The 20,939-nt window shown below is 41.3% G+C and overlaps 1 protein-coding gene across 1 annotated transcript in view; it reads right to left on the bottom strand.

Annotated features, from left to right (window-relative positions):
* Positions 1–1,083: 1,083 nt before the first annotated feature.
* LOC102568121 (mucin-5AC) overlaps positions 1,084–20,939 on the bottom strand; it is a 65,552-nt gene continuing 45,696 nt past the window's right edge. The window contains exons 32-47 of the mRNA XM_059722573.1: positions 20,650–20,858; positions 17,833–18,004; positions 17,430–17,680; positions 15,660–15,843; positions 14,809–14,998; positions 13,617–13,795; positions 8,932–9,001; positions 8,488–8,588; positions 7,633–7,664; positions 6,789–6,966; positions 5,795–5,899; positions 5,507–5,547; positions 4,640–4,768; positions 3,591–3,648; positions 2,898–3,003; positions 1,084–2,471 (exon numbers count right to left, since the gene is read on the bottom strand). Of these exons, the coding sequence (XP_059578556.1) occupies positions 2,228–2,471; positions 2,898–3,003; positions 3,591–3,648; positions 4,640–4,768; positions 5,507–5,547; positions 5,795–5,899; positions 6,789–6,966; positions 7,633–7,664; positions 8,488–8,588; positions 8,932–9,001; positions 13,617–13,795; positions 14,809–14,998; positions 15,660–15,843; positions 17,430–17,680; positions 17,833–18,004; positions 20,650–20,858 (2,249 nt within the window). The 3' untranslated portion in view covers positions 1,084–2,227. The remainder of the gene's footprint in view (positions 2,472–2,897; positions 3,004–3,590; positions 3,649–4,639; positions 4,769–5,506; positions 5,548–5,794; positions 5,900–6,788; positions 6,967–7,632; positions 7,665–8,487; positions 8,589–8,931; positions 9,002–13,616; positions 13,796–14,808; positions 14,999–15,659; positions 15,844–17,429; positions 17,681–17,832; positions 18,005–20,649; positions 20,859–20,939) is intronic.

Raw genomic sequence — 20,939 nt, 5'->3', positions numbered from 1 at the left:
TGGGCTGGGCTGGGCTGGCTCCATGCCTCCTTGTGCAGCTCCCTGCTGGAGTACTGGAAGACCCACATGGAGGCACGGAGTCAGCCTGACACAGCCTGATGGGCACACGGCTCCCACCTGCAGTGCTGGGAGCCTTGTGTGCTGGCACAGAGCCAGCCCAGCCTGGCCTGAAGGTGCACATCAGTGGGCCAGGCCAGACCAGCTCCATGCTGCCACATGCAGTTCTTGGGGTTCAGTTTGAGCCACACATTGCTGGGGGCTCTGCCTGCCATGGGCCATGAGCGCCCCAAAGGCCTGCTGCCTGCTGCCAGTGGTGGGGGCTTTGTGCCATGGAGGTGGGTGTGGTGGGGGGACCTACAGCTGGAGTGTCAGGAGCCCCACAGAGGGGGAGACACAGAGCCTGCCCATTCTGATGGCATGTAACTTCTGAAAGCCTGCCTCCTGCTGGCTTTCAGAGGGGCAGCTACAGGCTGGTAATACTTGTTTTTTGGAGGGGCACTGTGGACTGGATAGAATGGCCTGGCAGGCCAGATGTGGCCCGTAGGCCATATTTTGCCCACCTCTGCATTATCTGGTTTGTTCATGTTTAGACCCATGGTCCAAAGGATCATTTCTTAAATAGTGGCATATAGAAAAATTGGCATTAGGTAGGCTGTGGTCAGGTGGTATACAACTTGTTTTTGAGGGCTGTGTCCAAATGAAACGTCATTAAACTTATTTAGCACTCTGCATCTACTAAACTGCCATAAAATGGCAAAAGTGGCACAAGAAGACTTTTGGCTTGGTTATTTCAGGATTTAAAATCTGAGAAAGCTGGGTTTAGGAATATGCAGCATATTTTTACAAATATGTAGATATCAAGCTGATTTCTGATGGCACTAGTGCTCAGAGCCCTTGTGGTTTTTGCCACCAAACGTGTAGTACACAGAGTGGCCTATCAAGTGTCGTATCAGGAGTCAGGTATCATGACATGCAGGGACCTCTGAACTGGGGCTGGTAGGAAAGGATAAAAATATTGTATTACATTTATTTTATATTTATGTAAGGGATTTAGTGAAATACAAACATCTAAAGATACAAAAGTTGCAAAATGCTTAAAGTTTATTAATCATCATCATCACTTTCCTTCAAAAAAGACCAAAAAACAAAAAAACAAAAACCAAAACAAAATAGAAAAAAGAAAATATCCCACACCCAGATATGAACTGAGGCTAGAAAGTGGGGACAACATTATTGCTGAAGGTTATAGCCCAATACACCTATTTTTCCAAAAACAAAATAAATAGCAATAGTAAAACATTTTTAAAAAACTCAGCTTCCTTGGAAAGAATTTATATTAATATAATTACTTTTGTTAAAAAATCCTTCATATGCCCCTTTTGACAAAAAATATATATTTCTTCTGTAAACAGTTAACCAAGAACATGTAATAAAAATGTTCAAATTTTCATATCATTACTATGCTGATAATCTCATGTAAACAGAGAATATTCTGCAGCAGCTTTGCATGGTAGGATTTCTTTCTTTCTATCTTTCTTTCTTTCTTTTCCAAAGAATATTGATGGAAAACCACCCATTACAAATCACCCACAATCTTGAAAGTTTGAAGGTTTAAGATGATGCAGTTTCTACCACGTAAATTCTTTCACGTAAAAAAAGGGAGGAAAATAAAGTTCGTATTTTTTCTGGTGTAGATTGTTGACATTGCTGGGATGAAAGCAGATTTAACAGTAGTAAGTCTACTTCAGTGAAATGATTAGTCATTTTTAAGTTGGTATGGAACACAGTGTAATGACTGTGGCTAGTGAAACTTCATTAACTATACAGTGATGTTTATTTTATGCTTGGACTTGCACAGTCACAGTAAAGAAAAATCAAGCCAAAAAGAAGAGACTACTGCTTATAGCAAAGATTTTCTGTAAGAGCTGTGAAAATAGTTACAGTAAAATTTAACTTGATTTCACTGCATGAAAGGAAAGGTATCACTCAGAAAATAACAAACCTCAAGATTTCCTTATCTTAGAACCTCTCAAGTTGCAAGGAAAAGATTCTTAGAGCAATGAGATGAATTGTTAATGGAAGCTGAAATAATTTGGAAACAGAAATGTTTAGCATATATAGAGAGAACTTTATCTGAATGTCCAAAATTTTAGCTGCTTTAGAAACGATTTATTTCCGTCTATATTCTGCTCTTCCTGGCTTTGGTTCTTTCATCTGTTGCTTGGTTTTAGCCTTGCCATTGTTGCTGCTGGATCTGTTCCTGTTGCTGCTGTTCCTGTACCTGTGCTGGGGTGGTATGGCTGCTTTGTGGGATGCACTGGGAGCCCACACATCCGCACTCATCCACATGGATGTACGAGTAGTCGATGCGGGTTCCATTATGGCACTGCAGGGTCACATGTTTTTTGCTGGTCTTGACTTCCTGACAACACTTGCATTTATGTTCCATCATGTTCGCCTCAGCAGAATATCTGATTGGTCCCAAAGCAAAAACAGTAACAAAGAAAGACTTAGAGACACTGGTACAAAATCCAGAATCTAAATTCACACCCCTTGCTAAATATTGCCAAATGCTGTATATGTGCTTTGAGAGCCTATTTGATATTACCACTGTTACCTCATTTTTTCAGGGGCAAATCCTCAGCCCAGGTTCTCAGAGGCTAAAGGCTCTATTCATTCTGCCATCAAGCTTCCATCTATTAATAACTGATAGGTCTTAAGGTGGTTAACCTCAATATTCAAGTCAACACAGCAGAAATAAAACACCTGCTTGCTGGATGGATATTGGATGTATTAGAAAGGCATTGCTAATTTGCTCCCTGTCACCAGTGTAATGGAGGAGGCCACAAGGACAATGATATACAAGCAGAGTGAGTAATGAGCCTTGTATCACTTACATTGAAGAAGCAGGGCAATTTCCTTCACAGTATGTTAGCTCAATAGGTACAGTAGCTGTGCATTCACTCTGGCTGATGATGGTAGTGGTGTTCAGTAGCTTGCAACCTGGATTTTCAGTAAACAAAGGGAAATAATAAAAATGATGTGTGAAGATTGATGTATATTTGCCATAGACAATAACTGGTAAAAATCTGAGAAGGTGGAGCTGAAATGCCATTGTGCCACCTGTTGTAATGACACGTAGTTCTTACTGCTTGAGGGTACAAGGAGGGGAGCTCCCTTCCTCATTTGCACCACTGGTACAGGACATGGGCAGAATCAACAGTTCACCAGCACATTTCAAATGCAATTCTATTTGCTCAAGGTGATTGAAACCAGGCAGGTTAGAAAATAACCAAGGCCTTGTCCCTTCCACCTAATGGTTAAAATATAGCAGCAGAGCTAGTAAGTGAATGCTACATGTTTTCAAAGGAGTTGTAGCCAGGTGCTGGAAATGTCCTATCCCCATAGTCTCCTTTCTCACCCTGATAGTAGGCATACTTCTCAAACTCACAGGCATTCATTCTGCTTCAAACCACATTTTCTTATCCACTGTACCTATTCACCAACTACCCCAGATGGCTAATCTGCTTAAATACATTGTTTTCCTATACTGCACATTTTGTTTGCACCACAAAATTAGCCCGACTTACCTTTTGGTAGTGTTGAGCATACTTTACAGCAGCCATCTGCAGACAATGTGACTCCCTCCTAGAATGGAGAAGCAGAGGGAAGAGGTTCAGAATTAGTGTCTGTGTATCAAAGCAGGAAGCTTCCCTGCTCCCTGAGTTTCTTTGGTGGTAGCAGGGATCAGTGATCTTCACTGATACAGGTGCTTATTCTAAAGCAGGGTATAAAGGCAGTTTAAAGACAGGGGGTAATGAGTACTATATTAATACACTATTAATAAGAAGTTTCTTCACAGGTTGGTGTGAAGTGGTACTTGATTCCCCATCCTGTCCTCAGAGTTTAGCATTCTAATATTGCACACAGCAACACAACTTCTGAACACTACATACATGCTGCAAATGGACCATATTCTGAGAGACTAGAATACTGCAGGAAAACCAGCATTAGCAAAATAGTTAATAAAATACTGACTTCCCACTGCCCTTTGTGGACCTGGTTCCAATCAGCCCTGAAATCTTTATTGAGTTGAATTAGTTCAATTGAATTCCCTTCAAAATTTCCCCCCCCTTCTCTGTCTCCTAAACTGTGATTTTTTTCCGAGGCACCTGCATGAATCCAAAGACCGGTTCCATAAAGGGCAATATGATTTATGCTGTTAGGACACGTGAAACTTTTGAAAATCCCACTCTTTATTATAATGTCCCATCCTCTACCACACATTACTGTCCTCTCTACTGTATACAGAAATATGGCGTAGCTTAGGGAGGACATATTTAAAGCCACTTGATCTAAATAATCAATTTTAATCACAAGTACATCAAGAATGCTTGATTTATGTAATTTGCTTGTTTGTAATATGTTTTATTCTTGTTTCACATTTTAACGTTTTATTTATTTGCTTTTTGGCTAAAGTAAAATTCAGATTCAGATGGGATATAAAGAGAGCTGTGTAGCACAAAATGCCTGTGCTCACATGTAGTCCTTTGACCCTGGTAAAACTTGTTTTGCCCATGTAGCTGTTGTCTATTCCATTTATTTAAATGAATATGCAAATTAGAGGAGAAGCACTTACTGGTCCACAGTCTTCAGGGTTCAAGGCAGCGCAGGATTTATTTCTTGTGACAACAAAGAAGTGATGATTGTTTTCTTTACATTCATAGGAGGTACAGTTATTACCAGGCAAGTACCAGGACATTCCAGGCTAGAAGTAATTAACATTGAAAAAAAAAGTTAATAGAAATCTACAGATAAGTTCTTTTGTAAAAACATCTTCCAGTTGCCTTGGTTTGGTTGTTCTGCAAAAGACTGATTTAAAATCCTCAGTATCCAAATATCGGTATTATTTGTGTTGACTTTTGTAGCATTAGCAATAGCATTACTGTTGTAAGCTCCGTTCATTAACAGAATGAAGAATCTAATTTTATCCATGCAATTTCTAGCTTACATCATTTCCCATTCCATATCTTATGAAGTGCCATTAAGCAATTATGCAAAAGATGTAGTGGGAACAAGCTAGATATGGTGAAAATCTGGTTTGGAGGCAGATCAAGTCAGGTGTAAACAATCTATTGGTTTTGCTATTGATTGAGTGAGGGTACATATGCATGAGAACATGGAGTTCTCCCTCAACAGGTTTATTGTACATGCGTGGAAAATGTGACCACATTTTTTCTTAACCAGAGTATCTGATAATGGTGAAAGAAATAATTTATATTGGGGGAGGAAAATTTCTTTTGTACAGAGGCAACTCAGGCATCAGGAAAAGCTTTTTTTTGCACAGAGGAGTGTGGAATGTTGTTTTTGATGAAATCATAAATTACAATTGTCTCTGGCTTTGTGCAAAGAACTATACTCCCAGCCACTGCTAGAGTTCTGAAAAAAAACTTTTCTTATTTTATTATATGCTGATAAATTTCAAAATGTTTGCATATATACTTACTGGGTAGACAGTTCCATTGAGTAGACAGCCTGGTGGTACCCCTGTAAGGGAGAACAAATATAGTGCCATGTTTAGGGGGGGGGGGGGGTTTAAAGAAGAAGAAAGACTTGAAAGTTACTGGTCATTTTGTTGACAAGATCCGATAACAGAAGGCAATTGATTTTTACCCTGCTGCTCACAGTGTTTTCTTCAACAACATTGTCTCCTGAGTAAGCTCTAGCAACCTTATCCAGTACATAACAATTTTATCTGCTGGTTCATGCACAATAAAAAAAGCCTAGTACTTACTGCATCTAAGGACAGGACAGCAACTTCCTTCTAGCATCTCTATATGTGACTCATAGCCCGCTTCACATGTCTTTATGGATTCAGGGCAGAAGCTAACGTTGCAGCCTGTATAAGATAGGGGAAAAAAAATTCATCATATTTAATTATAGAATATTTGGTATTGTATGAACAAGCATTTCTTAGGTTTCCCATGCAGCATAATGAGCACTACAGCTGTAGGAGCACACATGTAACGCAGGGTAGCCTGGGAGATGAGAAGATAACCCTCTGTTTAGCCTTTACATTTTCAAAGGTAATGAGCTGTACTCTTAACCTTAATTCTTAACAGGAATGGGTTTAAAGGTTAGGAGAGTGGATTAGTGAAAACTTCTTTTCCTACAATCAAAGAGAAGCTTGAGAATGAAAATGTATAAGGATGTGAAAATCTAGTGACTTCTAGGACTTCACGAGGCTTCATGAAACCTCTAAACAAGTTTTCCAGAGTTTTCGAGATCTTGTGAAATGGCTTAGGCATTTTCTCATGGGAAAGGGTTTTTTTTTTTAGTGAAGCTTTTTTGTTTTCAGTGCCATTATTAATATTTACCTCTAGGGGTGACACAATTTGTTTTCTTCCAACAGTTAAAAATGCTTAGAAATTTAAAATGACTATTTTGTAGACACCTGTGTTTTCCTTGTGTTGACAGAAAAAATCTGTCTGGGAAAGGAACTGTATTTATTTTTAAAGGTGTTCCCTTCAGGCTTCTAATAAATGCTGTGAACAACTGGGATAGGGGAAGTGACCACTCAGTAACTGAAGCAACGCCCCAAATGCTGAAAAGGTATCCCCAAATTCCACACAAAAAATATCCTGAAAGCTTGCAGAAAAGGACAGTTTTCTTGCCATTTTCCAGTTGGTCTAATAAAAGGTATAATTTTGGAACCAAGAGTTCTAGTTTTTTGTACATACACAAAAAATATTGCATTTCTCACGTGGAAGAGTTGAGAGACTACTTACGACATTCGGTACTGGGACAGCATTTATCATCTTTTGTCCATATTTTCACAGGGATATACCCTGCCTTATCACAAGATACTTTGCTGACTTGTGGACATTTGCGTGGTTCACAGTGCACTTCAACGGTGGAATTGTCACAGATACAGTCTTGGCAATCACTCTCCCATGTTGTTCCAGGCTGGAAAAACAGAAAAAATATTGCTTAGAATAGAATCATCTGTTTGTAGTTGATTTATTCATAGCTATAAGCTATACATAATGACATCAATGTTTTTCATATACTTTAATTTTTACAAAGGAACCTAAAATCCTTAAACGCTATAAGAATCCATGTGTTCCCAAAGGTCCCTGAGCATAATTGCCTTTCTCCACATATTTTGGTCCGTTCTTAGTTTTTGATGGAAATATGAAGGCATGCTGCATCTATATGTGTGCCTTGAATGTGGGAAAAATTATTGCATGAGATAATGGCGTAGATCCTAGGTAATAAAATGGGACCAGTAGAAACTATGCAGTTGAGGAACTGGAGCTGCAAAGTTTCTGGCCACAACTACTTTTCCTTCTGTCCATTCTTTTATTCCTAATAACTTTTGTATGCCAAAGTTAACCCCCCATCCTGACCCCAGTATATTAGATTACTTGTAGTACTATTTGTCCTTATTTTTTAATGAGTCATGGAAAATTTAGAGAGAGAAGAACCCATTACTTGCAACTTAATCTCTCTTAAAATAGTATAGGTTTGAGAATTCAGATGCTTGCAGAATATTGGGACAGACTATTTGCAAAAAGTATATTTCCTCAAACCTGTTAAAAAGATTTGGCAAAACCTGATTTTCATACTTACCGCTTTGGACTCTCCACCTGGTCCCACACAAACTGAAAGAATGAAGACATGCATATTAATGCTACTGTCATGATTTAGCATAACAATTATGTCAGTAAGGTCAGGTAGTTTGAAACAGTGATATCTGAAAGAGAAATTCTACAAGAGGACTAGGAGATTGATTTGGACACAGATGAAAATTTTCAGAGATGGGAGCAGAGCAGATTTACTGAAGGCACAATTTTAAAATAAAATGACCAGTAAGATGGGGACAGGGAAGATGTCAGAATTTATGTAAGTCATTTCAGTAAACAATGGTTGAAATATGATTAAGATCATGTAAGTGAAAAGATTTTTTCAATCTAGTGCTCAGTACACATTTATCTATACATTAAAATAATCCAGGTGGCCATTACTATGACTGTTAATCTCTGTGGAGAAGAGCTGGAGGATCATAACAGTGCTGCATATCAGGACTGAGATGCTCTGAGAAAGCTATGTAGGGGAATTATATGTGGGTCATGCTTGCAGTGGGTTTTGAACTGGCCTGGGTTATTGGTTACTTGCTTTCATAAGCAATGCTAGTTCACCCTACTCAGTATTCTTTTAAAATCCAAGAGTGCAGTCCAGCACCCACGGATGTCAATGGAAAGACTGTTGATGCAAACAGACACTGGATTGGGGTTCTAGATAAATAACAAAAATATTCAGCTCTTATATAGGTTTTCTTCATCGGTACATCTCAAAATACTTAACCAAGAATGATAGTGAAGTGACTTGGCCAGAGTCCGTGGCAAAGGTGACAATGGAACACCAACCCCTTGCCTGCCAGCCAAAGCCCTATCTGCTCTGAGAATAAAGCACAAAATTACTCACTGCATTCAGGGACACATGTTTCACTGTCTGAATTCAAGAGAGTCTTTCCTTTAGGGCAGAAACATCCTTCAGTTAGGCCAATGCCGCTGAGTTGAATATCCCTGTAACAATAAAAAAGACATGCCTTACTGTACTGCTTTTTCTTGTAGTCATTAAACAACTAAGTGCAGTCTGTGCAAGAGGTTACAGCCTACAGATAATGGATATATGTCATGGCCTACAGATAATACATATATATGAAACAATCGGCTTTGTAAATAAAAAAATGGGAATTTCGGGTTAAATTCTGAATTGATTTTCGGTTCAATAGTGAAACGATTCATCCCAAAGTCCTAAAATCACCAGGTAATATTTTTGCTGTGAATTATTGACTAGCTTTACTTGTTAAGGATCCTACATGACAAAGATCCATTAGGACACACTGAACTTCGATTTTTCCCATACCTTGGGTTACAAGTTGAAGGATTAAGAGGTCCACATGCCTTATACACTGTACCCACTGGACAGGTGAACGCTGTAAGGAAAAGGGAAAATATTTGAGTTACATTTAGCAGTTAGAGATCCCTTGTATCTCAGTGAACTCCTCATGTTTTTCAAGCTCAAATTCTGCTAGTAGGATAGTCATTGGGCATGTCTACCTGAGACACTACTGTTCAATGGCTACTGCGCATTTATTAATACTTGTATAAGCAAGTAGTAAATAAATGAGCAGTAATTGGACTTACTGTGCAGTACTGCCAGTGAATGTCTTTTAAATGACACTACAGTGCAGTAGCCTAATAGTACTGCGCAGCAGCATATTAGCACTGTCTGTGCTGTGATGTGCTGCTAGAGAATTATTTGGCTATTGCGCAGTCAGTGCCTCATGTAGATGTGCTCACTTTCACAACAGTTAAGGATGGTTGGTAGGCTGAGTTGTGACACATGAATTTTAGTCTATCCCTGTACTCTGTATCATCATTTTACACTTATAAGCGCCCAGTCTACTTTTTTCCCTTCCAGAAATCTAATAGTATAGTTTCATGTAATGACTAGGTGGATACTAACATAATACAGTGAAATAGTGGCTTTCCCTTTCCCAAAACACAACTAGCCAGATTTTAATATTGGTTATATCTGGGTAAATCCATAACCATTTCAATCAGACAGAGACATAGGCACTAGGGCTGGAAGGGACCTCACAAGATCATCGGGTCCAGCCACCTGCCCAATGGGCAGGAAGTCAGCTAGGGTCAAAGGATCCCAGCAAAATAGGCATCCAAATGTTTCTTGAAAGTGTCCAGAGTAGGTGCTTGTACCACCTCTGGAGGGAGCCTATTCCAGGCCTTGGGGACTCAGACAGTAAAGAAGTTTTTCCTTATGTCCAGCCTAAAACAGTCTTGGAGGAGTTTGTGACCGTTGTACCTTGTCTTCCCTTGTGGGGTCCTGGTGAACAGGCGTTCCCCCAGATCCTGATGCGCTCCCCTTATGTACTTATAGGCTGCCATCAAGTCACTGCTGAGCCTATGCTGTTCCAGGCTGAAAAGTCCCATGGCACTCAACCTCTCTTCATAAAGGCTGCTTTCTTGCTCTCTGATCATGCACATGGCTCTACTCTGGACTCTTTCAAGTTTCTCCACATCCTTTCTGAATTGTGGACCCACAACTGGACGTAATACTCCAGCTGTGGCCTCACCAATGCTGAGTACAGCAGGAGGATGACTTCCTGGGTTTTGCTTGAGATGCATCGGTAGATGCTAGCCAGAGTTTTATTCACTTTGCTGGCTGTGGCATCATATTTCATAGATTTCATAGATTTCATAGACATTAGGGCTGGAAGGGACCTCGGAAGATCATCGAGTCCAGCCCCCCGCCCAAAGGGCAGGACGTCAGCTGGGGTCATAGGATCCCAGCAAGATAAGCATCCAGTTTCATCTTGAAGGTGTTCAATGAAGGCGCTTGAACAACCTCCGGCGGCAGTCTGTTCCAGACGTTGGGGGCTCGGACAGTAAAGAAATTCTTCCTTATGTCCAGCCTGAAACGATCTTGTAGTAGTTTGTGACCATTCGTCCTCGTCATCCCTTGGGGCGCTCTGGTGAACAAACGTTCCCCCAGATACTGGTGATCACCCCTGATAAACTTGTAGGTGGCCATCAGATCACCCCTGAGCCTGCGCTTTTTCAGGCTAAAGAGCCCCAGGGCTCTCAGCCTGTCATCGTAGGGTCTGCTTCCCTGACCCCTGATCATGCGCGTGGCTCTTCTCTGGACTCTCTCAAGCTTCTCCACATCCTTTTTGAATTGTGGAGCCCAAAACTGGACGCAGTACTCCAGCTGCGGCCTCACTAAGGCCGAGTACAGGGGGAGAATGATGTCCCGGGATTTGCTTGAGAACCATCTATGGATGCAAGCCAGCGTTTTGGTCGCTTTACTAGCCGCAGCATCGCATTGCAGGCTCATGTTCATCTTGTGGTCAATGATGACCCCCAAGTCTCTTTCTTCCATAGTGCTAACCAACATAGCACTGCCAAGCCTATAAGGATGCTGAGGGTTTTTCTTCCCAAGGTGGAGAACCTTGCATTTATCGGCATTGAACACCATCAGATTTTCATCCGCCCACTTGTTGAGCCTGTCCAGGTCAGCCTGGATCACCCGCCTGTCTTCTGGCGTGGATGCTTTGCCCCAAAGTTTGGTGTCATCGGCGAACTTGGCCAGTCCGCTTCTGACTCCAGTGTCCACATCGTTAATGAAGATGTTGAACAGTATGGGTCCAAGGACAGAGCCCTGGGGGACCCCACTGGTCACAGGACACCACGATGAGTGACTTCCATCAATTACTACCCTCTGGGTCCGACCCCGGAGCCAATTTTCCAGCCAGTGGATCGTGGGGGACCCAAGGCGACAATTGGCCAGTTTCTCCAAGAGACGATCATGGGACACCAGATCGAAGGCTTTTTTGAAGTCAAGATATATGACATCAATCTCTTCTCCCTTGCCCAGGTGATAGGTCACCTGGTCGTAGAAGGAAATGAGATTGGTCAAGCAAGACCTACCTGCAACAAACCCATGCTGGCTATCCCTTAAGATGTTGGCGTCGGCCAGTCCATTAAGGATTGCCTCCTTAATAAACTTTTCTAAGATCTTCCCCGGGATAGAAGTCAGGCTGATGGGCCTATAGTTAGCCGGATCCACTTTCCTCCCTTTCTTGAAGATAGGCACCACGTTGGCCTTCTTCCAGTCTTCGGGCACTACACCAGAGCGCCAAGAGTTTTCAAAGATCCGCGCTAGAGGCTGGGCTATGATGCTCGCCAGCTCCTTGAGTACCCTGGGGTGAAGATTGTCAGGGCCGGCTGACTTGAAGGTATCCAGCTTCTCAAGATGTTCCTTCACAAAGTCAGCATTAATGGAGGGCAGGGGATCACCCTCACCCGGACTTCCCGGCCCTGTAGCAGGCACGGGCGTCCCATGGGGCTGATGAAAGACCGACGCAAAGTACCTATTTAATAGGTTGGCTTTTTCCTGGGCGTCAGTTGTCAGTTGCCCCATCTGGTTCAGCAGGGGTCCAACGTTGCCCCTGCTTTTCCTCTGGCTCCCCACATATCTGAAAAAGGACTTTTTATTGTCCTTGATGCTCAAAGCTAGCTGGAGTTCAGTTGCAGCCTTGGCTTTCCTGGTCTGCTCCCTACAGGACCGGACCAGTGCAGAATAATCCTCCTTGGAGGTGACTCCCATACTCCATCCTTTGTAGGCCTTTCTTTTTAGCCTCAGGAGGTCTGCTAGGTCCCTGGAGAGCCAGGGGGGCTGCTGTGCCCTCTTGCTGCCTTTCCTCCGAGATGGAATAGACTTAGTTTGTGCATTGAGGATCGCTCCCTTGAGGAGCAACCACTCTTCTTGAACTCCCCTCTCCCTGCGGTCACAGTCCCTTAGGGCCTCACTGACAAGCCTCCTGAGCTTGTCAAAGTCGGCTTTCCTGAAGTCAAGGACTTGCGTGTTGCTGACCGACTTGCCAGCTTTTCGGCAGATGGTGAAGGTGATCAGCTCGTGGTCGCTGTCACCCAGCTTCCCATCGATCACTAGGTCGCCGACTAGGTCCTCCCCAGTAGCCAGCACCAGGTCGAGCAGCGCTTTGCCTCTCGTTGGCCCATAGACTTCTTGAGTCAGGTAGAGGTCATCCACGCACGAGAGGAAGCTCTGCGACCGCTCAGATTTTGCTGAGCGATCCTCCCACGAGATGTCTGGGTAATTGAAGTCACCCATGACTACCATGGTACTATATTGGTGGCTCATGTTCATCTTGTGGTCAATTATGACCCCCAAGTCTCTTTCAGTCATGGTGCTAGTGAGTGTAGCACTGCTGAGCCTATAAGTGTGATGTGGGTTTTTTTTTTCCTGAGATGAAGCACCTTGCATTTCTCCATATTGAATGCCATCAGGTTTTCATCCGCCCACCTTGTGAGCCTGTCAAGTCAGGCTGGATCACCAGCCTATCCTCCACTCTTCCCCATGGTTTGGTGTAGTCAGTAAACGTAGCCAGTCCACTCCTGACACCAGAGTCCAGATCATTTATAAATATATTAAAGAGAACAGGTCTTAGAACAGAGCCTTGGGGGACACCACTGGTCACTGGGTGCCATGTTGATTCAGTTCTGTCAACTACCACTCTTTGGTAAAGCTACTCTAGATTTATACTGATATAAGATCAGAATATCATATTTACAGAGCTAGCTCCTTGATGCTCCACGTTAACAACAATGTGAGTTAAATATGTAAATATTGTTTCCAAAGCCTGCATCCCCTGAGTCATGTTCCTATTAAACCACTGAGATAGGAACATAATACAGGACATAGAAGCACGGGACTGGAAAGAGTCTCCCAGGTTATGGAGTCCAGTCCCCTGCATTCCCAGGCAGTAATTTGCCCAAAGATTCCTAAAAATCATCCACTCTAAAACCTCATGTTTAAGAAACACCAAGAACACCTTAAAACATGTCACTGGTAAAATGAAGGGGAGGCAAAGGCATTGCCAGAGAGACTTGTTATGGTTTATAGTGTATTAAGGAAAGATTTTGTGTTAGGACCAACTTAATATGTTCCCATTATAACAAATAAAGTGCTTCATTATTACACATTTTTTTTAATGCTACTGTACTTACGGCATGTGCCATTGGTTTCATTTCTCCAGTCAATGCAAACACCTCTGCTGGCACACCAAAAAGCATACAGCTCCAAGCTTGAACACAGTATAGAGGGCTTCCTCATGCGACATTCATCAAAAACACAACCCTTGTAAAAAGGTTCTGGTGGGATCACTTTATGACATTCTTCAAAAACTCTTTACATGCAACAGGAAAAAAAAATCAGTTTCACTTCATCTGGTCCCTGTACAAAATCTGCTCTAGCCCAAGTAGATACCACACATGTATATTTTATCCTCCTAAGAAATGAGGTTTTCAGGGGAAATTTATCTGAGCTTGAAAAAGGGGCACAAATTGGGGAGAAATGTTCAAGAATGGAAAGGCTGGGAAGTTTGAAGCCATCAGAACTATTATTTTCAATTTGCCTACGATTTAAGACTTCTATAGAATATAGTGTCTATTTATCCATTTAGCTGTTAACAGACCAGACTCATTACTCTCTTCCATAGAAAGCATTTGACAAATTTAAAATGCAGTTATGAAAAAGAATATTGGAGTATAAATAGATATACACTGGGTGCATCTACACATGTGTTTTAATGCGCCGGAGCCTATTTTACTGTGCATTAAAGCATCACATAAAAAAACCCTGTGCAATTATGCTAATGCAGAGTAGAATAGGCTATGACACATTAAGCATCACTTAAAAAAATGTGCTTTTGGTACTGTGCATTAGGGCAGTCTAATGCATATTTATTTAGTACTTCACATTGGAGGTACTAAATTGAATGTGCATTAGGTAATGTGCATTAATGCATGCGTAGACATGCACACTGAAATGTAGATAGGAAGGTAAATAATTTTGTAGTTAAAAGAAACAATTTTGAGCTATTTTATGCAGCCCAGAAAATTTGGATTTTGTTACTGACCAAATCCCTGATCTGTTAATATTCCCCACAGAGAACTGTGTGTTAACTCTGAAAAGCTCCTTCACATCAAGAATCATTTGCATAGGACTTCCATTGCATTTGTGACCTAGTGCAACTGGCATAACTGTTTAGCCATCAGAGGTGTGCATCAGGAAACCTTAGAATTTGGCCTGTATTTCCTGAGGATATAGTTCTTATCCCTCTCACCCCCAGCTTTTCTCAGATACATGAATAATATTGCCTAAGTCAGAGAAGATCAAAGAATTCAAGTTTGATCTTACTTGCTCAAAATAACCTTGCAGGGTGAAGAAGGTTCACACGAGAAAGGAGGAGGTGTTGTAATGATAGGTGGTGGTGTCAAACAAGTTTGATTATCAGAAACTTTCCAGTGATAAGCCATTTTGGGACAAGAAGAAATGATCTGACCATCTGGCAAGCGGCATTCATCTGATTTATTATTTGTGCATGTGCCTGAAAGATATCAAAAGGAACCAGATGAGAAGGCAGGTAAGCCACTGACAAAATATGTGACATTATGCTAGGATCAAATGCAAAACTGGTGTGCATACTGAATTGGTCAAATAGTTTGGGTATGATCCTATTCCACTTATTAGATGCTGATTAAGATGTCACCTAATAATGTGGCTAAGTGTAATCCTATTCTACCCTTTTCAAGTCCATGAAAAAAAGTTAATACAAAAGTTGGAGGCATCCCTCTCCTGCTTGCTACTTTGTGTGACATAGCTTTAAAGCTATAATGATACCATGTTAGAGAAGTAGGTGCATTAAGGATTTTTGAGGGACTTGAGAACACTTAGGCACCTAACAGATGGAAAGAATTGGGCCCTTTCTACGTTTAGATTGCATTGCTGATAGGTAATACATTTTAATCTCTACTGAGTTGATTTAGTCTTGTTTTTCCAAGATTAAAACCAAAATAACAATTTCGGTCATTCTAATATATAGCTTCTGAGCCCATATCTTTGAACAAATGGAATATCAGTGACCAACTCCGACAGGTTTCCTAATTTTAGTTTACTTCCCTTTGACAAATTCCTGTCAGTGATAATCCTGAAGAGCTGATGAACAAAAACAGAGGAAGTGGGAAAGAGAGGGGTTAATAAATCCTTACCACACTGTCCTTCAGTGTTGTTGCCAAATTTGCTGTATGGGAGTTGTATTGAGAAGACATATCCATTAAATGTGACGATGGCTCCAATCTCAGGTATTTCAGCAATCATTTGAATACCACGCATGGCAATCAAAATGCCATCCTGGTTCAAGCCTGGTTCGACAAGTTCGCCATTGAAATAAATCTGCATGTGAGGTTTAGAAAAAATATATGAGTGCAGCAGTCCCTTTTTAATGTGTCATTTAACACTCATATTACTGTTCCTCATATTCCACACCAGTTGTTCATAACAATAATTCACATTGTTTAATGTTTCTCTCTGCTGCTTTACAGTCCCTTTGTGACTGAGTTGCAGGATTAACTATTAAAGCAACCCTGTGCATTTAGCTTTGTTCTGCATATTAGTTATATTCTGTTTGTGCTGGTACTATCCTAAGATACATTATTCCCCAGCAAAATGTAATGATTGATAATATCATTAGTTACTGTATGGGGACATTTTCCTTTGTGGTAATTTTTATTTAATACAATGGTTTCATAATTTTTATTTCATAACTATGAAATTAAATATCATAATTTTTATTTAATGACTACTTTTTTTTGCTCTTTAAACTAAACTGTTAAAGATACTGGCTGGTTACAAATTCTGGTTTTTAACAAAAGTATAAATATTTGGTTAGTGACTTTTTTCTGAAGGATTTTTTTCCATATTAGAAACTTAATTTCTTTCTCATTTGACTGAGAGGAAAATGACACGGTTACATATTCTTCACATACTATTTTTCTCAGACTTGATTTCTGATCTGACTACAATGCTCAGCATGCCCATCTCTATCCCTGTCTGTAACTTCAGCTGGAATTCTTGGCATGATTTCACAGAGGACGATTGCAAGTGTTTTTACATCTTTCCCTTCCACTCATTCTGGTCATCTAAGTGTCTGGTCCATCCCCAGTATCAAGGGCAGCTTGAGATAACCTCTCATTTTCACCAGCTCCCAACAATCACTTGGTATCTCTAGGGTGAAGCCCACTCTAGTTCATACCTTTCTCTTCAATCACATCCTTGATTCAGGAAGGGAATGGGGAAGAAGTCATTCATGTGGATCTATATTGACAGAGATCCATACTAACGGGATAGGTCCCTATTTAGCTACCACTCTTGGGCTGAATTCTGGTTCGTCTATTCAAGGGAAAATTGGTCCTCTGGCATTTATTTGTATTGCTTCCTAATGTTTTTACAAATATGCAGTATATACATTTGCGTGAGATGGGAGCCCTCTGGGAACAATGAATCTCTGTGCCAGCGAAGGATTGTGTCTTATTCTGTGATCCAACATAGGATCTTTTGAATTTACTCAAGCCTTATTTAACTAACTCATTGACATTTGTGTGTGTACTTGTTGTGTGACAAATTATTGTAATGGAACTTTTTTCAGAGTCCTATATATTTTACAGTTCTACATGCCCCCTACTTCGTAAGCCTCTTTCCAATTTTGAATGTATTTCTATTTAATGTATTAGTCTGTTTCCTAATTTGATTTATATTTCCAGTGACAAGAGGTCCAAAACCTTCTCTGATATATTTTATTCTCAGGAATTGGCCTGATCTTTTTGCCCTATGAGGCTCTCTTCCCAAGTTGTGTCTATACTATGGTGAACACTAATGGACTCAGGGTTTCAAATGAGTTTCAGAAATATGCCTGTACTCCCTGTTTCTCCTTGGCTGAAATAGGAAACATGGGGGGAAAACCCTGAAGTATTACAATTTACCTTGTTAGCCTGCGCTCCGCTACCAGCTTCACGGGTCAGTACTATTTTTGCAGACTTGTAGAAAATAATAATGGCTTTAGGACAGGAAAGTCCTGCTTTTGCATCGCAGAAATAATTGTCAATGTAAACCCGGAAGTTGTCGTACACAGGTATAATCTGCTTCACCAGGACATATGTGCAGTTTTGTAGGAAGGTGTAATAGGTTCCATCAAAAGTAATGTAATGAGGATCCCCCCAGCCACTACATGTACCTGATAAAGAGAAAACAGTGTGGAAGGTTACAATTAAAGTGAATTTAGAAAAGAGAATTTGGAAACTGAGGCTAAAAAGACAATGGCACCATTTATTCTATTTGTTTTGTGCAGTATCAGTTGTTTGCCTCCTTAATTCACTTGCCACTTACATTGGCATTCGTAGTGGTGACAGCAGCCAGTTTCATCAGTCACCAATACTGGTGGGTATCCATTTGCACAAGTAATTTCCCTTGCAGGAGGGCAATATTTGTTTTCTACAACAACCGTGTTATTCTCACACTTCGCTATTGTGCAGTTAGACGGATTCCAAGTCTCACCATTCTGTAACAGAGAAAGGGAGTGGTATCACAAAAGCTTATAATCATACTTGAACTTTATCCAGATTTGTATTTCCATAATGCTTGCAACAGGGGTGGAACTGGGGAGGAAAAAAATCATATATCTTTTTTAATGACTGCCACTCATGCTTTACAGGTTTTGAAAACAGTTAGTTGTGTAGTACATTATATACTACCCAAATAACCAGAACAGCTCTTCTGTTTCTACCTAAACATTCTAAACCCATTCAGTGTGAAATAAAAGCCAGCCAAGGAGTATGGTAACCTAGAAAATGAGTTATACACAACTGAAACAATGTACAGACACACATAACAATTTAATTATTCCAAGACTGCCACTGATTGGGAATGAGTTCTCAATTATACCTGGTCAGAGGTATCCACACATACGCTACCAAGGGTTCCAAGCACTGTTTTTAGGCCGTGCAATGCTGTCAAACTATCACCACGGGATGGTAGTGAGCACTTGGCCCAGCATGCCTCTCAGTGGCAAGTGTCCAGAGTTTCCCCAGGATTCCCTGAGCAGGGGAAGAACTTGACTGACTAGATTCCATGAAAGAGGAAGAAGATGACATCAATTGCCTGCAACTGCAATTTTCTGAATCCCCATTCTCAGTAGCCCTGAGTTCAATAACGAGCAACTGAATTTGATAAAGATCATTCCTATACTTTACTGAAATATGTATTGTCCTACCTACCTGATGATGCCTGGACCCCTGCTTCTAGGCTACTGGTGTGTGTGTGTGTGGGGGGGGGGGGGGTGCTGCCAGAGCTTTCTCAGCTTTTAAGAGAAGCTTTCCTCAAGGCACTCATCAGTTTACTTCAATTCCTGACAAATGACCAGGGTTGGGTGCATCCCAAACTGATTTGGGGGTAGAGGAGCGATCATATGGGGGGGGAGGGCCTGATCCCCCTGCCCCCCTGTCCCCCTAATTCTGCATTCCCAGGGGGATGGGTACTCCAGAGCTTGCCCAAGGTCTCTGGCTCAGGTAGATTTATGAAGACTTTCATGAGAAACTCCTTATTAATTTCAGCTGCTCTCAGTGGACCCCATTCCATGGCATCCCAGGCTGATTTGGGGTGGGGGTGAAGGGGTGGCCAGGTTGGAAGGGTGGCTACCTGGACCTTTATTGTTTGGTTTCAACCCACCTGGCTACCCCTCCACCCCAAAAGCAGCCTGGGATGCACCAAACCCCGGTCAGTTGTGAGGAATGGAAAAAAATTAACAAGTGGCTTGGGGAAAAGTGATGTTTAAAAGCCATCACCAGCAACTGAAAGTCTTTGGGGGAAAGTGCTCTTCTGAGGATGCAGCGGGAGGCACATACCTTGGGGAGCCCCAGAGGATCCCACCCCTGGGATACCAGAATCATGGAGCCACCCTGCTTCTGGTGGGAGCACTATACCTTCCCATTCCCAAATCAGCAGATTGTGGCTAAGTGCAGGCAATAGAGGTTGGTGATGTAGATATCTGACTCTGTACCAGACCAGCCAGTTGCCATGCAGAGATATGGGAAAGAGGAGTATGAACAGTGCAATGTGGGATGCCTGGAGGACCAACAAAACACTAGTCATGGAAAGCTTGCTGTCTGCATATAAAGCTTAACTGATTCATGAAGCACTAGTTCAAAATAATAGCTAATTATGCAGATACACTTTTGAATTCTTCCAGGAGGTTTAGCCTATTCTGAGCTGGCTGGTTCATGTAGACACTCGTGGTTTAAACCACACTTAAAATTGTCTAAGTATTATGTCTGAACCCTGTGCTTCACATTTGAGAAAGTTAGGCATTCTTAACTCCAGGTGTCATTTCTGCTTCAACTGATGGTAACAATGATACTCTTGCAAGGGGAAGAAAAATGAAAGCTAAATCCTGGCAATGTATGTGCGGCATGGTGACAGTTAGCTGTTCAGAGTTGAATGGGCTCATCAAGTTGAAAGAACACACAATGCAACAAATTTTGAAGAGACATTAAAGAAAGTTTGTATAGCTAGTCTGTACACCCTAAGTCTTGGCTGTGGTCACAGGGAGTCCATGCCCTCCCTAACACATTTCTTCACAGGGTGATAGCAGATGACACCAGGGATGGCTTGTGTATGCAAGGACCACTCTGACCATTCATATACTGTGGAAAGCTTCTACACTGCAGCCCAGCCAACTTTATGAGAAAGAGGGGAAGTTTAGGATGTATAGAGATACTGGTAAGGGTACAGGAGGCCAGGAACAAAGCTTTCCAAACTACCGGTGACAATGTCAGATTTTTCAGTTTTTTGCATAAGCAATGAATGCAAGTATGGGGCGGGGGGGGGGGGGGGGGCAAGCCTCTTTACTTCAGTGTAAATAACGGCAAAATTGGGATCTTGCTGGATAAAGAACATCAAAAGTTGTGCATTTGAGTTGCAACTAAAAACACGTTAGAAGACTAATTATCATTGTCAGTTATAAGGTTGCACAAATAACCAAGTCTTACTAGAAATAGCTTATGGGGGTTTGCACTCAATGCTGTAAAAAATGACTGAAAACATCAAATGGTATTTCAGTATTAAAATACATAAACATTCTACATTGTTACAGCTTTATTAACAAAACAACTTTGAAGACTAAAAACAAGAAAAGTAGAAAACAAATACCTTTCTGTGTGGCTTGACCTTCTGGCATCCTGTAGGTGGTGTTATAATAGTAGATGCAGTGACTGTTGGCAGAATAGCTGTTGCCGGTGTTGTTGTTGCTGGTGTGGATGTATTACACCGTTCCTGGAATCTAGAAACTGAACAATTGCTAGTACAAATGGCATAAAAAACACATCCATCACTGTCTGTGGTGTTGTAAATCACTTCACCTGTAAAATATAAAACCACAGAAAATAGTGTGCAACATGAAAACGAAACAAAAAAGGACAAAAATACTTCATTTAATGGAT

The sequence above is a fragment of the Alligator mississippiensis genome, chromosome 2, assembly GCF_030867095.1.
Source record: "Alligator mississippiensis isolate rAllMis1 chromosome 2, rAllMis1, whole genome shotgun sequence".
Taxonomy (NCBI): domain Eukaryota; kingdom Metazoa; phylum Chordata; order Crocodylia; family Alligatoridae; genus Alligator; species Alligator mississippiensis.
Note: the sequence above shows the minus strand (reverse complement) of the source record. Positions and strands in the feature narration are given on the sequence as shown.